A 25,093-nucleotide genomic window follows, 5' to 3' on the forward strand; every position below is an offset into this window, starting at 1 on the left:
TCAGCAATGGGTGGGGAAAGGCACACAAATACCATAGATTTCCATCACACAGAACCAACTAGGGTGTGATAGGAGCGAGCCCAAGTACAAAGTGCTACAGAAAACTTAATGGAAGAGAATATTAAGCAGAGGAGCAAAAAAAGCTCACATACAGATAGGTTCCCAACTCTACATCCTTGGGCTTCTCCCTTCAACTTCTAGACAGAAAAGACAACAAAGAGTGCAGGAGACAAATGCAACCTTGGACTAACTGTAAGATAAGGGTACAACTGTGGGCAAGATGAACATTATAAACAGTGTGTGTATATGTGTACATGCACGCACATGTGTGTGCACACACACTCACTAGCATAATAATTATAATTCTTGTTTAATGAATATGTTAGGACTCATAAAATGGAATAAAAAGAGTCTTAATTTAGAAACCTAATTCAAATACCACCTCACCAAATGTTGCTTTTCAACCAGGATTATAAAAATTTCACAGCAACGAGAAGGTACAATGAATAAGATAATAGGTCAATGTGAATATATGTCAAACTTGTTTTATACATAATAGATGCTTGGTAGATAGTATTAGGAGAACTTTTCCATTATTAATAATTGTGAGCAATCCAACATACTCAGTTTTGGCTCTCTTAGATGCAGAAAATGTTTTTGATCGCCCTGAACGGAAACTTTACTAAAAATCATTAACCAACACTGTTTTGACTGTTTTAAGACTGTTTTGAATTAACCAGTAACAAAAATACTAAAAAATGGACAAACGTAATCTTCACCTTCATAACAGCATTTGACAAGGCTGCACTTATCTGTGTTTTGATTTGCTTAAATTTCTTACCACATCCTATTGGAGCACATAAAGGCACCAGAATAAGACAAAACTGCGTGCAAGTTTTTCATTTTATGCAGATACTGGCTCTAGAAAATCCAATCCCTCACTGATAAGACTGCGAAATTATATTTGCAAAAACTCCCCAAAAGCCAAATTATTACTGCTACTGGTTCCTTCCAAAACTAACCAACATATGTTATTATCAAATTGCAAAATTAGCTGAAAATAAAAACTTGCTCACTTGACCCCATCCTTCTGAATTCAAATTTACAGCGCTTTATAAATAAAGGTTAATAATAATAATAAATGTTTGTACACTTGCAGAGATATAGTCATGATGAACTGCTTCTAATAACTTTATTGCATTTAAAGCTGGCTTTGAGTCCAGTTGTTTAGGATTATTGCTTCATATGCCGTAGCTTCTTGAATCTCTAGGAAAGCTCACCAACATGTTTTGAGACCATTTGTGATATCCTGTTCCAAGCTGCAGGATGATAATCTCTGCTACTCTTTTCATTATTGGCTATAAAATGCTCTGTGACCCTACAGAATAACTCATGCAGCTTCTAGCCAAGCCTTGCTAGTCCTCATACTAACAAAGCTTGCCACATTTTAGAGAATGAAGTAATGTTTAATGACTATGACTTATCTTCACTAAGGGCAAAATCCCTGTTCTCACAGCAACTGTGTCAGTTTTTTAAAAATGGAAAGATATAGGTTTCAGAGCAGCCATTATCGCACGCCATTACAAATGTGCAACTACAACTGCTGCTACCATCACACTCTCTTCCAGACTCCCTCTTAACCCTACCTATCCAGCATGCCTTTTGTGTTTTTACAGTCTGTGCTTGCCTTACATGGAGGATCAGTTCCGGACCTCCCCCCCCCCTCCATAAGGCAAAAAACACATACTGTATGCTCGAGCCCTATTAGATATAATGGAGCTCATGCTCACCATGTGGTCGTGCTCGTGCGCCACTGGTGCAAGCTCCATTCTTCCATTCTCTGGGTGGCTTCCACATAAGCTGAAAGTTGCCTATAACAAGCCCATATATGGCACAGGCTCACTGTACTTTTCATTTAATTTATCTTTATTTTAACTTTTTAAAGCAATTCTGGAGCTCTACTACTGTGATTTAAGTTTTAAAAAATAGGGGGGGGGGAAATAAAGGGAATCAGTTTGCTTGGGAATGGCAAGGGAGCATTGACATCATGTGATTGCTAATACTGGAATTGCCCTGGCAGTGACATTTTGCACCATGGACTGGTGCAACTGGAAGACAGATTTTCAATAAAAAGGGATGCTTGAACTGCACTTTGGGGACACAGTAGCTACAGATTAAAGGTGTCGGCATGCAATAAGCATTGCCAAAGCCACTTTTCCCTGGCTGTAATTGCAGATTAAAAACTGTGTATAGTAATGTAGTAAGATTGCTAGCCCATTTTCCAACAATGATTCTATTATTCTGTGACCAGCAAAGGCAGTCAAAGCAGTAGACAAAATCTAGCAAACAATGGAGATAAAAAAGCAACAAAGGCACACAGTGGGCCATAAAAATAACTCAAGGAAGTAACTAAAAGATAATTCAAAGAGCTAAAAGCTTGCTGGAATAAAGTGCTATTTAAAAGACTCGTGAAATACTGTACCAATATAGAAGATATTTAAAGTCAGGGGAGGGTTAAGGTACTCCACACATGAAGCTACCAAAGAAAAACCCATTTTGTAAAATGCCACAAATCACACCTTAGCAGGAAGAATTTACACAGCTAACATTAGTAATCCTAACTGCATCATAGCCCACTTTTCCTGTTTGGATATAAATTGTTTAAATTGCTTTGCAAATTTGGTAACTAATAAAAAAACAGGATGTCAATCTTCATAACAGAAAGCTGTAATTAGTAGAGACACCAAAGAAGTGGGCAGATGTTCCAGCACACTCACATTCAGGTTGAAAAAAAATGGACAGTTAAGAATTGTAGTGATGTGATCTGAGCTGATGGTAACTGGCCAGAGTAGGCATTTGTGGTTAGCTCTGTATAAACACTGTCCAATATATCTCTGCAACAGAAAAGGAATATTCCATGTCGGGGATTATTAGGAAAAGTATCATTAAAACAATAAATCTGTCAACTTCATACACATGCATATTGCCACCACAATCTCAAAGGATAATATGAAGTTGAAAAATGTACAGAAATTGGGGGGGAGGGGAGGCCAAAACAAGAGGCTACAGCAAACCCCCAATCCAACCATGTAGTAAGGCTACAATATGATGGTTATGGGGGGGGGGCAATAACAGAACTATATAAAATCATTCATGGTGTACATGAGGCAGAGGTTTTTCTTGTTTTCATTATACAAAAAAATAAGGCCATCCATTGAAGCTGAACAATGGGAGATTCCTCACAGGTGAAAGGAAGTGCTTCTTGCCATAAACTGTAGTTAAACTGAGAAATTTCCTACCACAAAATGCAGTAATAGCCACCAACTTTAGGAGGAGATGAGGCATGTTCATGAGGGAGGTAGCTATCACTGCTTATTATTTTACCTCCAGTATTAGAGGCAGAGTTCTTCTCAATTCCACTTGAAAATGAACAGGTGGATCTACTGTACTCAAACCCTGTGTGTGTTCTTGCTGTTGACATGTGGCTAGGAAAGTTAGACTTCATAATTCAGTCCGATTCAACATAGATCTTATGGTTCTGGGTGCCAACACAAATACACATGTAACAACAAACTGTAGCATTCAGCATCTTAAAATGAGTGTGCTTGTTCAGTGTTTCAGCCAGAATTCTTCAAGTATTAGTCATTACCCCTCTCCCTGCCACCTGTTTTTCTATTCATTTTTTCAGCAGACAGCATGGTCAGCCCTCCAGGGCTAAGTTTGGGGAAGGATTATGCCCCCTTAGAATTTTTCTTCCTATTGTATCCCTGAAAACCTCAATCTTCTCCCAAGCAAACATGTTGATACTGATGCTCAGTAGCCATGCTTTGGCTTCAATCCTTTCAGCATCCACATCTGTTATAACTGTGGGCAGAGGATAATATAAACATATAACGACAAGGAGTAATATGGAACCAGAGATAATGGTCATGAAGGCAAGGCTGGGGAATAGGAATAAGGAATAAAGGAGTAAGAGGTTTTTACAGGAGTAGAAGTAGGAAAAAGGAGTAACAAAATATATTTGTTACTCCTTATTCCTGTTATTATATTTACATGCAAACAAAAACAAGTTTATTATATTGCACTGGGGAAGGGTCTGGGAGGCAAAGAGGGAGAGATACACACGCCAGCCTTGCAAAGCAACTGGGGCTTTTCCCTAGGGCTGGGCAGTAAGAGTAACATTAAGACAAAACTATCTTACTCCAGAGTAGGACAAAGAGTAACCTCAAAATCACTACTCCCCATCCCTGCATGAACGGCAGTAACCAATCCTATTTCTTAAACCATCAATTTATTACAAGTGAACAGCCTGTATCAGTGGTTCCCAAAATTTGGTCCTCCGGATGTTTTGAACTTCAGCTCCAAGAATACCTGACTGTTGGCCAAGCTAGTTAGGGCTTCTGGGAGTTAAAAATCCAAAATATCTGGAAGATCAACGTTTGGGAACCACTGGCCTATATCAGAACATTAAGAACAGTAAGGCTCAGTAGTCTTTCTTGTGGAGGGATGGATCAGTCATGCAACTAAACACAACACTGGCTCTTCCATCTGTACATCTTAAACCACAATGTGAGCTGCAATGTACACAACATGGAAGCCAGCCTGGAGCACACCATTATGGTGGTCATGTCTTTTTGAAGCCTGGCAAAATTCTTCTCCCTGTCACTGCCATGACAGATACTAGAACGTACGGCATTCACAATTTCATTGAATTCAGGGACCTAATAAATAAAAGCCAGACTTGTGAATATTTTATTTGGGCACTTAGATGCTTAAGGAAAGACCAGACCTTTTGAAAAATTAAGTATCATTTTTCTTCCCCTATAAAAGGAAATTGGAAACTGATCGCTAGTAAGCAAGATAGATTAATAGAGACAAAATAAATTACCTCAGAGCATGTAAACGATATATTAAATGTACACAGCTGCCTACGCTTTTGAAGACAGCTTCTCGCCTGAAACAGAGTTTTATAATTCTACATTGTGAAACCAAATAAAAATGAGCTGTTAACTAAGCCGAACGTGACTTTTAAAAAATGTAAAACCCTTTCATCTGGAGCCTGCAGGAATCTGAGCAGCAGCACAGAGCTCCCTGCAATGCCCACACCTCCCCCAACCCATGGGGAAGGCTATGGAATTAGTTCGGCTTATGCGGAGAATTCCTTTGACTGGCTTTACACAATCCAATCACGAAGGGAAATATGGGGGCATTGGTTAAAGGAACTAAGTGCCCTCTACTGGAAGGATACTTGGTCCCAAAGCCAAAAATGATGGCACCTGGGCCATATCAGTATTTCTTCTGGCTTCCTCTGAAAAAAACTTCTTTCTGGATTGGGAAGTAGGCAGCAAAGAGGTACAAAGCAGGAGATTAAAGGGCTGTAACAGTCTCTTAAAAATCAATACAGAATACAAAAGGTAAAAAACAGCAGAACAGGTGAGCGTGACACAACATACATGTTCTGCCCAAAAGCTTCAAGTAACTACAAAAGGTTAAAAAAGCAAAGTCAAGAAAAAACAGGTCAATACAAAGAACTGCAGCAAATAATACTAGATTCCAATCAGTAAATAAATGAAAATAAATACTGGTACTTTATTTTTGTTTCCAGGCTAGCTTATAAGTAAGTGTTCAACAATAAATATCCTGAATGGATGGGTAGATGGACTTTTATAGAATAATAGAGTTGAAAGAGTCCAACCCCCTGCCATGTAGGAAATCACAATCAAAGCATCCCTGACAGATGGCCATCCAGCCTCTGTTTAAAAACCTTCAAGGAAGGAGACTCTACCACATTCCGAGGGAGTGTGTTCCACTGTTAAACAGCTCTTACTGTCAGGACGTTCCTCCTAATGTTGAGGTGGAATCTCTTTTCCTGTAGTTTGCGTCCATTGTTCTGGGTCCTATTCTCTGGGGAAGCAGAAAACAAGCTTGCTCCATCCTCAGAATGACATCTTTTGAAACATTTAAACAGGGCTGTCATATTACCTAACCTTCTCTTCTCCGGGCTAAACATACCCAGCTTCCTAAGTCTCTCCTCATAGGGCATGGTTTCCAGACCCTTCACCATTTTGTTCATCTCCTCTGGACACACTCCAGCTTCTCAACAACCTCTTTGAATTGTGGTGCCCTGAACTGGACACAGTATTCCAGGTGAGGCCAGACCAAAGCAGAATAGAGTGGCATTATTAATTCTCTCGATCTAGACACTATACGTCTATTAACACTGCCTAGAATTGCACTGGCTTTTTTAGCAGCTGCATCACGCTGTTAAATCATGCTTAACATGCAGTCAACTAGGACTCCTACATCCCTATCACATGCACTGTTATCAAGCCAGGTGTCCCTAATGTACATTTATTTTTTTTCTCCCTAAGTGCAGTACCTTACATTTCTCCCTGTTGAAATTCATTTTCTTAGTTTTTGTCCATCTTTCTAATCTACTCAGATTATTTTGAATCTTGATCTTCTCCTCTTGGGTATCAGCTACTTTGGTGTCATCTACAAATTTGATAAGCATGCCCCCTATTCTTTCATTCAAGTCATTGATAAAGATGTTGAATAGCACTGGGCCCAGGACAGAACCTCGTGGCATCCCACTGGTCACTTCTCTTGACGATGAGGAGAAGTAATTGGTGAGAACCCTTTGGGTTTGGTCCATCAGCCAATTACAAATTCACATTCTCTACCCCACATTTTACTAGCTTGTTTGCAAGAATATCGTAGCAGATCTGGTCGAAGGCCTTACTGAAATTGAGATATGCTATAATTATCCATAGCATGCCCTTCATGTACCAAGCTGGTAATTTTATCAAAAAGATAGAGAGAGAGATCAGATTAATCTGGCATGACTTGTTTTTGAAAAACCCATGTTGACATTTTGTGATAACGGCATTCCCTTCTAAATGTTCACACTTTCTGTTTAATGATCTGCTCTGGAATCTTTCCTGCTATTAATGTCAGACTAACCAGGTGGTAATTGTTGGAGTCCACTTTTTCTTCCCCTTTTTGAAAATGAGGACATTTGCCCTCCTCCAGTCTGCTGGGCTCTCTCCGCTTCTCCAGGAATTCTCAAAGATTATTGCCAGTGGTTCTAAGATTTGCCAGGTTTTTCTAAATACACTTATATCCTGTTCATCTGGCCCTGGAGATCTGAATTCATTTAGATTAACAGGTATTTCTGTACTACCTCTTTATCTGTGTCCTCGGTTCCACTTTCCTCAGGTTGAGTACCATTTTCCCTTTGTGAGAATACTGGGGCAAAGAATGTGTTGGGCAGTTCTGCCTTTTCTCTGTCCCTGTTAGCATTTTCCCATTCCAAGTTTCATGTCTTGTGCTTTATAGTACTTTGGGGACAGCAGGTCTCATAAAACTTACTTAATTCTTTATTTAAACAGCAGAGGGCACACAAGGGTTTTGTTGTTGTTTTGAACATGATATTCTGCATCCCAAATTGCTTCCAGCTACAAATTTAATTGGCAGATCTGAACAATCTGCTTTTGTAGTCTTCAGACTCTTCCTCTTTTTCCACGTCACCATCCTCTCACTCACTAACAACTCTTAGATCTACTGTCCGTGATATTCTGTAAGCTTGCAAATGGCTGCCTAGCAAGTGCAGGGTTGTTGTTGTTTTTTAAAAATAGCATATTCTTTTAATCTACAAACTTGTACTCATCTGCATATCTTGGGTATCTTGAGTACATAAAAGCCATGATCTTTTGGAGATGGCCCAAACTCAACCACCTGGTTTAGTTATTGCGAGGCATGTAACAACTGCTACACGCTATTGTTAACTGGCAGGCAAGGTGAGGCATTAGCAGTAGGTTTCAGATCAAATCAGGGATTACCAATGAATAATCAGCGAGAATTCAAACAGGAGGTGATTCATATGAAGTACAAAATTTTATCAATGCAACATCAGGATTGAGCAGCTAAAGTAGTGATATTATATACCAGCTATTACATACCGATAGCACATTAATGGAGCCTGATTTACCTATTTGGTATATATCATTCATTAGGCCTGAGTTGCCTAACTCAGACGTGCACACAAGCACAGAGAGAGACAGCATGCTAGTTATCACTAAACTTCCCTGTAACAAAATGTTCTCAACAAAATTTATGATCTAAAAACTAAGATAAAGTAACAATAGAATATTACTTAATAAAGCATAACAACTCCAAATTATTATAAGAAACGGTCAAAAACCTAGAAGCAAATGGGCCTGAACAGACAGGCCAAAATAAAGCTGCTTCAGGTCACACTGGAGGTATGCTGTTTAAATGCTGCATGTGTCCTAAGAGGCCAGAAGCCATGCCAAAGTCACGCTCCAGTCCTAAGGATTGGAGCGCAGCTTTGGTGCAACTTCTGGACTCTTAAGATGCATGTGTCATTTAAACAGCATACTTCCAATGTGACCCAAAGCAGCTTTATTTTGGCCTGTCTGTTCAGGCCCAAATAATAACACAGGGCTAAGATAAGATTCAAAAGCTGCAGAAAGTTGGAGAAAATTGCCTGGCACCTAAACAATACTAATATAGGCACTTGACAAGCTTCAATGGGGTTTTTTATTTATTTTATTTATTTAGAGTTCCACAAGAGGTATTACAGCTGAAGAGACCTTCTCCCCAACAGCTGCCGCCACATTTAATGTGGCAAGTACACCCCCTCCCCCCCCCAAAAAAAACCTTCAATTTTTTTTGTAAATACATGTGGGAAGAGGCAATCATTGGTACCAGACCAAAGAAGATCTTAAAGAGCAAAACTAGCACTTAACAACAGACTGGGAAGCAGAGAAATTTGCAAAGTTCTAGAATAACATGTTAATGTTACCAAGACCCAACTAGCAATATCATAGTTATATTGTAGAGTAGAAGTGGGAAACATGCAGGACTCCAGAAGCTGTTGGACTGCAAATTCTAGAAATCCTCACTTTTAGTTATACTGACCAGGGATGCTGGAAGTTGCAGTCCAGCAACAGCTGCAGGGCTGCCTGATTCCCACCTATAATATGAACCAGTACATCTTAAGGAAGCCAGTGTGGCGTAGCGGTTTCAATATAGACCTATGACCCTGGAGACCAGGGATTGATTTCCAGATCAGCCATGATTCCCAGATCGGCCACAGAGTGACTTTGGGTAAGTCACATGCTCTCGGCCTCAGGAGAAGGCTCTTGCCAAGAAAACCCCGTCATACATTTGTCTTAGGGTCATCGTAAGTTGGAAACAACATGAAGGCAAAGAACAATAAAAAAAGTAGAAGCACTGAATAGCAGTATCATCAGCGACCAGCTTAACATGATAGAAGCAACCAGCTTCTTCAGGCAAGTATCGTAGCTGATGGTACTGAAAGACACTGATGGATCTAGAAAAATTAGGATCACATTTTCTGCCTCTGTCACAGTGGCGGATAACCCGTAGGATGGCCCCAGCAACTTCAGTATCAAAATCAGGCCTAGAACATGAATGAAGAATATCGAAAGCCAGTTTCACCCAATAGCGACCGAACATATGCCCAAGAAAGAATCTTTTGGGGGCACTGAGAATTTGTCTCAGTCAACAAGTTCTTGATTATCTCTTTTAAAAGCAAATGTTCCTAAATATCCATTTCCAAAAAGTCTGTGCAAAGCACCACTCAATATTCCAAAAAAGAGAACTGCAAAAACTGAAAATGGAGCAAGGAAGAATTACAAAGAAATTTTTGTTTTACTAGATGCAATCGTGTCATGCATTTCTCCACTGCAATTTTAATAGTGCATAGCAGCCACTAAAAAAGAAAAACAGTCAGGCTAAAGGCACTCCATAATGATTTTTTTTCAAATGTCATAAATACACTCACCCCTCCATTTTCACAGGAGAGCCCACGAAAACGGAAACTTGCATATATTCAAGCCCCATTGGCTTGAATAGCTGCACACCATGGGCAAGCATGCCATTTTAGCCAATGGGGCTCGCCCCTCCATGAATAATCGAAACTGCGGACTTCAAGTCTCCGAAAACAAAGGGGCAACTGTATCTAGACCAAAATGTCACCTATGCTACTGCATTACATGCTATCAATGAAATGTTAACTTATTATGAAGGGTAATCCTCACCACTTACATCATTATAGTAAGAGCTTCACCTTTTATAAAATGAGTCAGCTTTAGACTCAATTTCACTGTACTATAAAGTGTTAAGATACTGCAGAGAAGACCAATATCATGTATTTCTAAAATGTCTTTAAACTCAATTGCCCATCTGTAGTTTTTACCTACACTAAGTGCAGTGAGCCCTCTATACATAGATTTTTTTTATCCACGGATTCAACACTCCACAACTTGAAAATATGCAAACATAATATAAATTTCAAAAGTAAACAATGTTTTTGCCATTTTATAAGGGACACCATTTTACTATGCCACTGTATTTAATAGGACTTGAGCATCCACGGATTTTGGTATCCATGGAGGATCCTGGAACGAAACCCCAGCAGATACTAAGGGTCCACTGTACTATTTGAACGTCTTAGAATTCATCTAGTTCAGCTTCTTTAACAGAAAGACAATCCCTTAGATATGAAACATCTCCAAACGATGTTCATGCATTTTTTCCTTTCTTCCCCTATACAGAAATGTAGGGAGAAGAGGAAGAAGAAGAATCAACAATTAGCCTCCTGAAGCCACTCAACAAATCAAATTAAGCATCCCAGAAAGAGTATTTTGATTACAGTACTACAAACCATGAGGTCTGTGAAACTCTCTTCCTGCGCTATATACAGAAAGGAAAACAAAAGATCTTCTCCGCACAGAGTCAAATATCTCCCCACAAGACAGATATAAATGAATAGACTCGGGGCTCAGAAACAGCCCCATATTTGAAGCCTCCAGCATCACCAAAAAAAAAAAAAATAGTAGGAAAAGGACTCAGTGGAGCAGAAAAGAGTGAAATTATTTCTCTCCCCAAACTTTCTATACTGCCAGAATGATGAGCTAGACTCCTGAAGAAAAGCACTCATTTTAGGAGATGTTAACACTCCAACACTTTGCTTTATAGATAGCACTCCAGCTCCGATGTTTTATTGTCCAACTGTTATAGTCCAGAACTAGATTTCTTTCTTGTTATTGATTTTGTGGTATTAGACATACAACTACTGCAAAGTGAAACAGCAAAACTGCTGATTGGAATGCCATATAGACAATACTTAACACCAGAGGCGTCACTAGGGATGTGTGGGCCACACTAGATGACACCCTAAGGGGGGGGACATCATTGTTCCCCAAACATCTGTCTTTTGGCAGAAATGGGCTGTGAGCAAAATTTGTCTATCAGTCCTTAGGAATAGCAAAATGAGGACTCAGCAAATGCAAATAAGAAACCACTCAGAGTCAGGGGCTTTCCCAGCAGATAATGATCACCAATTAGCAGACATTAATCCTCTTTTACATTAGCTTCCCAGGCTGAGGCCTGCCATCAGCACAGAATAATACACATGCAAATCACTCCTGCATTCCCAGGCTCACACAGTATATATATAACCAACTTTTTCCAGGCAAGCATTCTCTGAAGATGCCAGCCACAGATGCTGGCAAAACATCAGGAAGAAACTCTTCTAGAACATGGCCACATAGCCCGAAAAACCCACAAAAAACTATAGATGCCGGCCATGAAAGCCTTTGACTTCACATAATCCATTACCAAATTGCTTGATCTAGAATTTTGTGGAAGTTTCTTTCTAAATTTGAAAAATTTCCAATGAGAGTAAATTTAATCAGTGACATTATGTGCAAGTCCATTTGGTGGACCCTATCCAAGCAAAAAAAAACAACAACAACAACCTTGAGATCACTCTAAACTGGTTAGAATTAATCACTTATTCTCCTCCAAAAAAGAAGTTAAAGGAAGAATTCTAGAATAAGAGCTGAAGAGCCATCTGTTGTGGAAGAAGTGTTGTTTTTTAAAAAATCATATAAAATGTTTAACACAGATATCTCAATCTTCCTCAAGCAACCTTTTACAATCCTTTGCAAAGGAACAGTAAGGCATTTGTGCAATCCTTTTTCAAAACAAACAGCAAGTTAAGTGTTGGAAAATACCCACTCAGAGGACTGGGCTCTCCAGCCATACAGAGAACAAATGTTTATAGGAAGCAGAGAAAAATGATCATACCAAGTGCAATTTGATTGCTCTCATTCCAAGAATTGCCTTCTTGCGAATCCATCTTGACTCTGTAGACTTCAGCCCACCAAGGCTTGTATTTCAATAAATGGCAAATAGCTTCATCTTCAAAAAAGTCAGCTCTAGACAAATAGAAATATTCAACTGTTATACCATTTGATATTAATTACACATCGCCAAAGTAATCATGTTGAGTGGCTTCCCAACAGCATGCAAAGTGAGGACTTGAAACATTTACAGATGCATGACCTCTAAATACTGTATATACTCATGTTTAAGTCTAGAAATTGTAGTAAAAAAATTGACTCATAAAAACCGAGTCGACTTATCCATGAGTCAATATAAGTACTGCGCTTTAACTCTTATTTAAAAAGGAACCATCTCCTGGTGAAAGGAAAGAGCATAATCTGACCTGAAACTACTGACCCACCCCTCCTGCATTTTCATCCATGTAGCCTTTAATGTGAGTACAAACAGTTATGCCTCCTGGAATTTTAAAAGTTATTTGGCATAGTTTTCCTTTGCTTTATCGTTTACATTCTTTGCTTCATTCTTTATATCCTTTGTTACATGCCTCTAAATTTTACCCTCAATTTATCCATGAGTCATATTAAAATCCATAATTTTGGCCCCAAAACCTATGACTTATCCAGTGAGTTTCTATGTCTACATGGGTATTAGAACCCCATACAGTCCAACCACTAGGTCAGTGGTCCCCAAACTGTGCTCTTTAAGAGATTTTGAACTTCAGCTCCCAGAAGCCTCAGCCATGTTGGCCAATAGTCTGGCATTCTGGGAGCTGAAATCCAAGATCTCTGTATGGGGTTCTAATACCCATCTAGACATAGAAACTCACTGGATAAGTCACAAACTCTCTGTCTCAGAAAAAGACAATGGCAATCCCCTGAACAAATCTAGCCAAGAAAGCCCCATGATAGGGTTGCCTTAAGGTCATCATACTTTGGAAATTATCTGAAGGCACACAATAACAACTTACAGATAATGATCAGGATCAAACTTGGCTGCCTCTGCTGCCAACCGTTTTTCTCTCCGTTCAGCTGCAGTTGTTGAGTCAGGATTTTTTATATCAATGACTTCATTAAGTTCATCCTGTAAAGTCAACAAAAGAATCAGTAAGAAAGCTGCAAGACTGCAAAAAGTCTATTTTTAAAGGTGTAGAGCAGGGGTAGGCAATCTTTTTGAGCCGGGGGCCGGGTTGCTGTCCCTCAGACAACTGGGGGGCCGAAGCCAAAAAATAAACAATTAAATAATTTTTTTAAAAAAATTAAATATATAAATAAACCAGGACAAATGTAGGACAAAATTTTCAAATGGAAAACACTTTTTTTTAAAAAATGGAGGCCACCCGAAAAAATTTGCTGGTTTTTTTTTAAAAATGTTAATATAAATGCACGTTTCTGAGGCTTCTATAGACAGTTGCCCCCCAAAGGCCCCGGCGGCAATCGGTGGCAGGACCAGGCTGGGGCCGGTCCCAAGGCCTCGCCGGGCCACATCCGGCCTGCGGGCCGCAGGTTGCCTACCCCTGGTGTAGAGTAAGCCTGCACAACATACGGTCTGGGGGCCGCATGTGGCCCGCCAAAGGATTTTGGGTGGCCCGCAAGGATGTAGAACAACTTCAAGGCTCCTCTGCTGCTCAGCCTTCTACTGAGGAGAGGGCCATGTGGAGGATCGGCAAACACTCACTCTGCAAGGCTCCTCCACTGCTTGACTTTATCCTGAGAAGGCCAGGCGACAGAGGAAAAAGGAGGGCAAATGCTTGCCCCTCGAGGCTAGTTCACACGTGACAGTAACCCAAGATTTGCTTAACATCACTGTTGCGAGTTTGAAAGCTTGAGCTCATCTCAGGCACCAAATCATGATTTACTTTGAGACAATCACTTTGAACTGTCATCATATCCTGGCTTAATACGTGAAGTTTGGGAAAGGCAAAGAGTCTCCACTGCTACATCATCTCTAACAAATAAACATGTTCTGCTAAAACCTTTTGCTACTTTTGCTACTGGCAAGTCAGTCTCTTTCTTCCACCATGCTGCTCCTGGAGGGAAAGCTCCTTAGTGAGTTCTTCATCGCCTGCTTTGAAGAACAAATCTACAAACTAAGGTGGGTTATAGACCGCTGCTTTGAGGCGGTCTGCTGCCGCTGCTGTTTGCTCCGTAAGGGAGCCGCTGCAGCCAAACCGCGCGGCTCCGTTACGGAGCAAAAAAGAAGCTCCAAAATGGAGCTTCTTCTTGCGGCGCCCTAATGACGTCGCGAGGCGCCAGGGGCGCATTCGCGACGTCATTAGCGCTGCGACACGTTCGGACACACAGCGTCCGATACGTAAAGATGGCGGCGCCCGTATGAACAGGGCGCCACCATCTTGTACGTATTCTATACATACTAGGGTTAGGGGGTGTGGAAGCCACATGAGCCACAATTTAACAGGCTGTTGTCACTGCCTTCTGCACCTCCCCTGGGTTGCACGTAACATTTAAAAATACCTACTTTTCAAACCAAGACGTGGACTTCCAGCATCTTCTAGATATTTTTTTTCCCTGAGCTTTTTCAGCAATCTGTGTTGCCTCTGGAAACTCAGAGACAGGAAACAGATCCCTAGATGCCAAAATGGCTCAATCCGTAGATGTACTGAATCAGTAGGAATTAAATCACAATAACTTGCTCTAATGATTTCAATGGATCTGTGTAAGTAGAAATGAATGTGGATTGCACTCAATACCTTTTTAAGCACTGTATATTATTAACAGATGTTCTCTCCTTACAATCATTACATGAATATGGCACAAAAAGGCTATAGTACAACCCTATCCATATTTATTGAAAATCAGTTCCTAATATCTGGATCATTCCCCTGTATTCAACAGAGTTTATTCCTAAGTAACTGTGCTGCTTTAGTCACTGGTGATGTCTCTACAACATCTCAAATTTTTAAGATCATTCCAAAGGTGCTTTCTAACAGCCTAAAGATAGTTCCCAGCCTCATGCAGTTTTGTTCTTCGCATTTTTAAAAATGAAGGTACAAAGCTGTTTCATGGATATTGTGTATTCACTTGCAGAATTGTCCAGATATCATAGTTTACACATTGGCTGCATGCTGTTTCAACAACACTGCCATAAGGACTTCTGCTGCTTTAGTGTTATATAGCAACTTCTTAATAGACATTCTTTCTTTCCAGTTGTGTTTTAGGGAAGGGGAAAGAATGCAATTTGATCTCACAGAAAACCTCAGGTTAAGCAATTTGAAAAAAATTGAAAAAAGCCGTCAAGAACAAGAAAAATGCTTGATTTAGCACAAAAGGACAAATTAACTAACTAAACTATTAAGAGAAAAGTCAGTACATACGTTTTTGGAATAGTGAGACCCTTTTTGCAATTCTTACAGAGAAGAGATTAAAAGATATTATTGGATGGGTTTGAGGACTAATTATTTGTGTTTTAAACTGTAAGTAGAAGTTTACAGAGCTTGCTTATTGCTTGTTTGAGAAGGAACAGTTTAATAATCTAAGCCAATTATAAGAAAGCAGGGAATTATTTTTAAATTTTTGTGTATGTGTTTTGTGTTTTCAGTGATAGATATATAAACATTGGTGTGTGATGCCTTGCTTTGTTATATTAGTTGTTGTGAGTGTGATTTGGGTACAGGTTTACAAGTTTATATTTATTCTTATTACAGGTTGAGTCTCTCTTATCTGGAATTCTAAAATCTAAAATATTCCAAGAACCCAAAACTTTTCTCATGGGTAACCAAGACAGTGACACCTTGCTGTCTGATGGTTCAATGTACACAAATTTTGTTTCATGAACATAATTATTAAAATCATTGTGTATAAAATAACCTTCAGCCTATGTGTATTAGGTGTAGATGAAACATAAATGAATTTTGTGTTTAGATTCGGGTTCCATCTCCAACATATCTCATTATATACATATGTGTAAATACAGGTATTTCAAAATCCAAAAAAAATCCCAAAATCCCAAATGCTTCTGGTTTCAAGCATTTCAGATATGGGAGCCTCAACCTCTATGTCCATAAAAAATATTTTTGGAAAGGAATAATGACAGACATACTTCTGGCAATACACTGGTGCAGGTATTTTTCTCTGGCTTACTTGTTTAGGTTCTTGCTTTATGGTCCCCCCCCCCCCAGGCTCCAGAGGCTACTGGTACCCTCACAACTTTTCACACAAAAGTAAAAACTTTGTTTTGACAGGCATTTCATCATCGACAGCCCCACCTAAACAATGTGCTGGATTCTCCTAATTGTTCTGCTGGTGTGTGAGTGTGTGTGCACAATGCTGTATGTGTTACTCAGTTTTTATTTTTTTATTGTTTAGTGTATCTTTAACTTTGCATTTTGTGAATTTTTAACTATGCGTTGTTTTTAATTTGCTATAAGTTGCTCTGAATCCCAAACTGGGGAAAAAGACATAAATCAATGCTATAATAAATATTATAATAATATTAATATAGATGTTATAGTGGTACTTGAAGAATATGTTTACATACCTGAAGACGTTTGAAAACTCCCGATTTCTGATTTCCAAAGCCATAGGTACAAAGTGAACACAAGAAGCTCTCTTTGCTCTCCTCACAAAGAGTCTGCTCTATTTCCCAATCAAATTCTTCCTCTTCTTCTATGTCCTCATCATTTTCAGTACCTGAGGTTTTGTGGTCAATAAAGATTGGTATTAGAAGAACAACCAGTCTCGCTGATAGAAAATTCCTTCCAACTTTTTTTATCTTAGGCCAGAAACAGACAGGCCAAATAGAGACACATGTCCCTGAAGCAGAAGGAAGGTTTACTCTTATATATTTATTGTTTTATGTACAGCCCTGTGCAAATTTACAGCGCTATATAAATAATAATAATAACAACAACAACAACAACAACAGGAAGCTGCTCCAAGGCTGCCTACGGCAAAAGGAGCGGATTTAACCTGCTCCTCCCAGCAGCCCATTCTGGACTGCAGTGGCAGCCCACTTTGGGAGCGGGCTGTCCAATCACTGTGGTCTCAGAGTGATCACAGCTGGAGATTGCTCCTTCCAGGCCACCTGCTTCAGCCTTAAGCTTAAGAAGGCAATTCATTCAGAAAATCAAATTAAACTTGGAGATTATTAAGAACTATATGTAGACATCTGACAGAACATCTGAGTGGAGAAACTAAAATCATGCTGGTTTAGTTCCAGGACCATCTAACATCCACAAACATTAGAAGTCACTTTGAATACAGAACAACACACAAAATGATTAGTGTATGTACCCCAACTGCCCTCAAAAGTGTGAATGAGCATAACATGATGCTCTATAAAATAGTCTCAAGAGTCTATAAAAGAAATAACTGATATATCTTCTTAAGGTTCAGGTGAAAACTCTTTTCTTATAATCTGAATCCACTGTATTGTGTTCTAGTCTCTGGAATAGCAGAAAGTAAGTTTGCTCCATCTTCTCCATGACACCCCTTCAGATATTTTAAAATGACTTCTCCAAGCTAAACAAACCCAGCTCCCTCAGTCATTTCTCATAAGGCTTAGTTTCAAGATCTTTGAGCATCTTGGCCATCCTTCTCTGGCCCATTCTACCTTGCCAATCTTTTTCTTAAACTGTGGTGCCAAACAAAACAAAACAAAGGAACGAATATGCCAAGTGAGGCCTGACAAAAGAATAATGAAGTGGCACTACTGCTTCCCTTGATCTGGACATAATACTCCTATGGACATGGTCTATAATTCCATTGGCAATTTTGGCCACTGCACCAGATTGCTGACTCATGTTTATTTATTTTACATCTTGCCTTTCTCCCAGGATGGAGGAAGCTTGTGGTCTAATAAGATCCCTAGATCCTTTCCACATGTGCTACTTTCATGCCAGCTATCACTAATCATATTTGTGCATTTCATTTATGCTTTGCTGGTCTAGATGTAGATCTGTTGACATATCCCTGTTGAGTTATATGAATGTACAGAAACGGATTTTATTTAAAAGTGTACAAACCCATCTCCTCTATTAAAGGTTTTGCTGATCGGGATTTGGTTGGTGCTAGTAGAGCTGTCAACATGTCTAACCCATCAAACTTCTCTCCAGGAGTCTCCTTGGGAAGCCGTATTGTAAATATCCCTTGAAAGAAAGAATGATTTTTAAAAAACAAAACAAAGATATTTTACAATCTAAAAACAGGTCATTTTCATATTAATAAGCTGCAAATGTTTTAAAAAATGTAACAGCATGCCATACTATTTTAAGAATCCAGAGGCAGGCATGCAAGTCAAGCTTCGTCAAGCATTAATGCTTTCACATATAAATGAGCAAATCTTAATACAGGGAATGCAAGCTCCTCTTTTAGTATCTGCTCTAATGTGAAAAAGAAGAATTCATGTATCCTTCAAGTGGAAAGATGCAGTAGTCATTTCCACACACTGAGTTCATACATCTCATGAAGTTTCCTCCTATAAATATAAGAGGTATAAATTATTTATGCCTTTCTCTCTCCATTTCCCATACTGAGAGAAAGAGCCCTAACTTAAATACATCTTCCAAATAACTTGTTGGATCAATCTTCCACAAATATGCAATTTGGAGAAGGAGTGGAGGAGATTAGAAGAGATGTGATACAGAAGCATTATTCTTAAATCCCCAATTTGTCAGACAACATGTTCCAATAGATAAGACTGTGTTTTAAGCTATCTGAGTGAAACATGAGAACTATCCTCCTCTTCTGCCTACCAAGCATAAAGCATTTTAAGTATGTTTCACATTTCAGTGAAGAGAGATGTTTCAAAACAAACTGCATCTAGCAGCAAGTATATCAAACTATATTTAATGGGATCTGAAGCAAATTTATACAGCTGCAGTATGACACAACAGAATGGGTGAACTGCCCTGCAAAATACAGCTTTAAAAGAATATAAAACCTGAGTCATCATATGTTGCTTTTTCTCTTCCATCTTCAACAATTCGTCCAGGAAGAACCAATCTGCACAAAGAGATTAAAAGCTATTTTATCATCAAGTATCTGATAATAACTTTTAAAAAAAGAGAGCCAGAGTTATGACTATCATACTTTGGCAAACAAAACTGCATATGCAACACAATTGAACAAAATTCCAAATTGCCAAGCTGTGCAACTTTAAAAGTGGCAAATAAAGAGAGAACACAGAAATTGACAGACATTGAGATCAGATCAGCCAGAGGTAACTCTCACATGCTCAGCACACTATGAACATCACAGACCAAAGCCACATCTCCTCTGAATTCCTTCCCAGTCTCTCTTCCTCTTTCCCAGCATTTAAGAAACACTATCTACTCATTCAATAGATTTGTCAAGCATTAATGCCAAAAAATGCCTGCTCTAAAAATGGATCATGAAAGCAGCATACAATAGGACAACCATATGTACTGTAAAGACACGTGCACTGCTAGCTCTACTACAACTTCTTTAACAGAGCTGAGTGACAACTATATACAAATGGTAAGTATATTTGATAAGGTGAATCCACAAAAATTCCTTGGTACAAGCAGCTATCAATAGTAAGGAAACACTTGGTAAATTCAAACAAATCAAAGTACCAGAGTGCTTGTTAGGCTCATGTATTCACTTCTTCATCCTTCATGCATAAGAGGAGGAAATCTGAAATTTCCATTTATGGGTGGCAACAAATTACTGCTTCCTACTTGCGCTCAAATATAATATACCATTGTTTGTACAGTCCATACTTTGTTAAGAAACCAGAGTTGATTCCAAGGCTTGTTGTACTTCATCCCCTTAAAAGCCACAGTCTGTTGTTACATCTGAGTTTAGTTTGTGCAATGCTACAATCTATCATTTGTTAAGGATTTTCTGCCATAATGTGCATGAGAGAATTCATTTCCAGAGACTGGTAGAAATGCTGATTAATGTTCCAGTCAAGGCAATAAAAACTGTATTCAATGAGGTGACATCACATACCTGAGAAAGTAAGGCTTTGCATAAAATTTGAACTCCGTTCCTTCAAAATAGACATCAAACTCTGAAACTCGTGCATATGGTACTCGGATGGTTATGGTAAGAAAATCAGGATCTTGACTCAGTTCAAATGCTGGAGTTATCATGCTGAACACTCTTGGAAAAATCAGAAACACCTCCTATAAAACTGTGTCATGGAAATAAAAGAATGATCATCTCAGTACTCGTAAATGACTGTAAATGGCACATGAGCATGGTAATTGTATTTTGTTAATTAAAGCCTAAAATGATTAACTTGGGGCCTCAGCTTTGATCAGGAATTTTAATTTGTGGGGCTGAGATTAAAGCCAGGCTTGTTTCATTTTTTTTCAAAGGTCAATTTGTTTCTGGAGCATAACTGTCAGGATGTATTAATAAAATATGTTATTATTCCGCCTTTCTTCTATCCCACAAAAACACTCACCACTTGACCAAAAAACTACTGCTGAAAGGAAGAACACTCCACACAAGTCTTTTGCTGGATCCAACCCACTGAACTGGGCATTATGTAGCCACCTTGAATCCCGTTTAGGAGAAAGGCAGGATATAAATCCAATAAATAAAATTAAATAAATAAATGTAGATAAATTTTGTTTCTCATTTGGAAGGCCTACTTTCAAAACTTCCACATGGGTGAAATATTAGCCATCTATGAGTGCAGGAACACAGGCACACATTTCATACTAATCTAGAACATAGGTAGGCAAGACATCATGCTTCCCAGTTCTACTTTTTTTACTAGAAACGTAAGATAAAACCGAAGGCAGGTGAAAAATAATGGTGGGAGTGGGAGCCTCCATACATTTCAAATTCAAGAACAGGTTGATTCAAAGCATATGCTGAACCTAGGAAATCACACTTTAATAGCAGAAATGAGTGTACATAAATTCTGCTCCAGGTTTCCCTCCTGCCAATATTTTATAAAAGCAACAGCATGCTCTATCTCACCATGTCTCACAGTGGGATGTAATCAGACAGAAAGAAAAATCATACCAAAACCCCACACTCCAGGACAAAGCAAGAATTAGTCAAGATAAAGCCATGAGGTTACTAAGATTTCAAAGCCTGAATATACAGCTGGCTATTAACGAAGCTCTAAAATAAAGTCAGTATCACCACTAGCCAGGCTTCCAGAGAGAGGTTATTCCATAGCCAGAGACCACAATGGAGAAGACCCTCTTTTACATCTAGATCAGAGCTTGGAATAGTTACTTTCTGAAATTACAACTCCCAGGATCCTCCAACTAGCACAGCCAGTGGATTCTAGGAGTTGTGATCCCAAGCCCTAATTTTTCCAGCCTCTGAGCTGCACTGAATGGTTAATTACACTCTGCTCAGCGGATCTTAAGACACAGGCAGATATATACATTTCCGGACACCTCTCCCCAAAACCTTTCCCCTGTAGCTATTAGAACAGAGACTGCAGTCAAGAAATCAGAAGATTAGGACTGGAAAGGGCAGCCTTGGAAGAGCCAGACAAGATCCTAAAGTACAAAAATTAAAAAACTGAATACCACAGCTAGGATTGTTCAAGCAACTGTATTTCACATCACCATATACAGATATGAGATGTGGTGCTGGAAAAGAGTGCCCTGTCACCCTAAGAGGAAGGCAAGGGCAAACACCCTCAGAACAAATCATGCCAAGAAAACCCTATGTTATGTTATTTTACGGTTGTCATAAATCAGTAGTGACTTGAAGATAGATAACAAGACATTAGAGCATTCTGGCTGAGCGCTTCTTGTTGTTGTATGCCTTCAAGTTGTTTCTGATTTATGGCGACCCTAAGGTGAACCTATCAGGGGGTTTCTTGGCAAGTTTCTTCAGAGAGGGTTTGCCATTGCCATCCTCTGAGGCTGAGAGAGCGTGACTTGCCCACAGTCACCCAGTGGGTTTATGTGGCTAAGTGGGAAATCAAACAACAAAGCCACACTGGCTGAGAGTACTCCACCCTAGACTGCATATCCTAGGATTCTACAGGATGTTACCATGGCAGTTAAAATGGAATCATAATGCTATAAAAGTATACTGTCAAAGGGCCAGAGAGAATGAGTCTTGTCTCCAAATGGTATACTATTCCTCTGGGAGCTACAACACATAATGTATACTAATAACTTGCATACTTTTTTTCATTTTTTCCATGTGAGAGCTATAGTGGCATAGAAACGTGAACATTGGATCAGGATTCGCACCTCCAATCAGAAGTGGAAACCCATTGGGGGACCTTGGGAGATTCACACACTCTCAGATCCCACAAAAAAACAATGACAGAGTCACCTTAGGGTCACTATAAGTCAAAAACGACATGGAGCCACACAACAACTAGCATGTCCATACATCTTAAAATTATTTTTATCCAACCTGACCTTTGCAACAGAAATAGGATGCAATGGTTAGCATACTGTTATCCAGCCTTAAAACCTGAAATTCAGAGATCTACAGCTGCATCCCCGCTGCAGAAATAATCCAGTCTGATACCACTTTAATTGCCATGGCTCCATGCTATGGAATTCTTGGAATTATAGTTTTGTGAAACATTTGAGCATCTCTGTCTGAGCACTCTGGTGCAACAACAAACTACAGATCACAGGATTTCATAGCACGGAGCCATGGCAGTTAAAGTGGTGTCAAACTGGATTATTTCTGCAATGCGGATGTACCCCAAGAGGCAAAGGCATCCAGGCATACGAGTCACAACAGATAACTGCCAGGAGGAATTCTAAATTGCATATTTCAAGACTTTGTTGTTGTTGCTGTGTGCCTTCAAGTAGCTTCTCACTTATGGCAATCCTAAAGTGAACCTATCACAGGGTCTTCTTGGCAAGATTTGTTCAGAGGGTTGAGTGTGGGTTGCCCAGGGTCATCCAGTGGGTTCCCATGGCCCAGTGGAGATTTGAACCCTGCTCTCCAATGATCAATAAGGGCTCAAACCACTACACCACACTGGCTGCCTAAAAACCTGCTGTTGTTGTTAGCTTCCCTTGAGTCGACCCCAACTGGGTAAGACAACTCCAAGACCCTGTCCTCCACTCAGGTCCTGCGAATTTAGGTCCAAAACACACTGCAGAAATAATCCAGTTTGAGACCACTTTAACTGCCCAGTCCCAGTGGCAGGGAATCCTGGGCAATGTAGTTTACTGTGGCACCAGAGCTTTATGGCAGAGAAGGCTAAATGTCTCACAAAACTACAGTTCCCAGAAAACCCTAACACTGATCCAGGGCAGTTAAAGCGGTCTCCAACTGGATTATTTCTGCAGTGTGTTTTGAACTTTAGTCCTCTGGCTTCTCTGGTTGAGTCCATCCATCTGGCATGTGGTCTTCTTCTGTTTCTATCATATGACTTCCTTTGATGAAGGCTGAAATCTCTACTCAGCCATGGAAACCCACTGGGTGACATTGGGCAAGAAGTCACTCTCTCTCAGCCTCAGAGGATGGCAATGGCAAACCCCCTCTGAATAAACATGGCAAGGAAAACCCCTCATATAGACGCCTTTGGGGTGCCATTTTCTTGTAACCCGCCTTGATCCTTTTGGAAAGACGGGATATAAATAACATCTATTATTATTATTAATAATAATATCCAGCCTCCAGAAGATCTTGTCATGGTATGGTACCAGATACATGTGTTATTAGTGGTCTGACCTACAGCATGGATCACTTTGACCTGGGTTCGAATCCCTGTTCAGCCATGGAAACCCACCTTGGGCAAGTCACACTCTCTCAGCCTCAGAGGGAGGCAGTGGCAAAAACTCCTCTGAACAAATCTTGCCAAGAAAAACCCATGATGGGCTCACCTTAGCATCACCATAAAAACAGAAACGACATGAAGGTACACAACAACAACAACAACAACAAGGTCCCAGAATCCCCCAAGAAGCAGAAACTGGGGGGATTCTGAGATTTGTATTCCCCAAAAGCAATGCTCAAAGCTAGAGGTTGAGAGGAGAAGCTGCCCCTGCTGCAGCAGTGGTGGCTCCTCTATGGACCCCCGGAGACAAACAGCAAAACAATCTCTCTCGACCCTTTCCACTCTCAGACTGAGCCAGACCAGACACGCACTTACCTCTCCACGCACGCTGCCACTCCGAGTCTCCGCCCCCTTCAGCCGTACGGCCCGCCCTCCTCCGCCAGGCACCGGCTTTCTACTGGCTATACCCAGCTGCCAATTCAAACCTTCTCCTCCCGGGAAGCTACGACTGCCGGGTAGTGCTTCCAGCCCATTGGCGGATCTCGTCCAATCAGAACTTAAGTCACCCAGAGAGCCAGCGCGGCCGAGGAGTGAGTGAGAGTGATAAGCGGAGAAGATGGAGGCGGGGAGTGACGTCACTGTCGCTCTGCGCATGCGCCCCCTTTTTCCCCTCAGGATGGAACCGCTTTGATAATAACGGCTGTCTACACGGCAGCATTAACCCAGTTTCGACGCCGTTTTAACTGCCATGTTTCCATTTTATGGAATCTCGTGGGTTTGTTGGTCTCTGACAGAGAAGACTGAATGCCTCCCAAAAGTACAAACCCTCACAGTTCCCTAGTATTGAGCCATGGCTGTTAAAGCGGTATCAACCTGGATTAATTCTGTAGTGTAGATGTACTGTAGTGTTTCTATTCTGGGAGAGAAGGAAAGGAAAGCATCATTAGCTCAACGTACAACAAAGTACAACTCCCAGAATTCCATAGCAGGGAGCCATTGCAGATAATAATAATAATAATAAAATGTATTTATATCCCGCTCCTCCGAATGATCGAAGCAGCTTACAATAAATACAATATCAATACAATATCATAGACGATATTATAACCCTAACCTTCCCATCAATAATAATAAAATACATTTAAATCATCAATTATTAAAACAACAATCACAGCCGTTTTAAATCAGAAAGACATGGAGACAATAAAGAGTGGTCACCCACAATAACTGATTTTTGTAACCAAATGTGGTATTTTGA

General features: G+C 40.0%; 1 protein-coding gene across 7 annotated transcripts in view; it reads right to left on the reverse strand.

The window, feature by feature from the left end:
- SHQ1 (SHQ1, H/ACA ribonucleoprotein assembly factor) overlaps positions 1-24,348 on the reverse strand; it is a 104,015-nt gene extending 79,667 nt beyond the window's left edge. For 2 of the 7 annotated variants that reach the window (XM_042451702.1, XM_042451704.1), the window contains exons 1-7: positions 20,572-22,607; positions 20,112-20,295; positions 19,078-19,139; positions 18,161-18,283; positions 16,675-16,826; positions 13,148-13,260; positions 12,142-12,272 (exon numbers count right to left, since the gene is read on the reverse strand). In XM_042451702.1, coding sequence (XP_042307636.1) covers positions 12,142-12,272; positions 13,148-13,260; positions 16,675-16,826; positions 18,161-18,283; positions 19,078-19,139; positions 20,112-20,254 — 724 coding nt within the window. In that variant the 5' untranslated portion in view covers positions 20,255-20,295; positions 20,572-22,607. Of the gene's footprint in view, positions 1-12,141; positions 12,273-13,147; positions 13,261-16,674; positions 16,827-18,160; positions 18,284-19,077; positions 19,140-20,111; positions 20,296-20,571; positions 22,612-24,210 lie in introns of those variants that run through there. The other 5 variants (XM_042451698.1, XM_042451700.1, XM_042451699.1 and 2 more) reach the window with 5 other exon arrangements.
- Between the last annotated feature and the right edge of the window lie 745 nt (positions 24,349-25,093).

Source organism: Sceloporus undulatus, chromosome 2 (assembly GCF_019175285.1).
Source record: "Sceloporus undulatus isolate JIND9_A2432 ecotype Alabama chromosome 2, SceUnd_v1.1, whole genome shotgun sequence".
NCBI lineage: Eukaryota > Metazoa > Chordata > Lepidosauria > Squamata > Phrynosomatidae > Sceloporus > Sceloporus undulatus.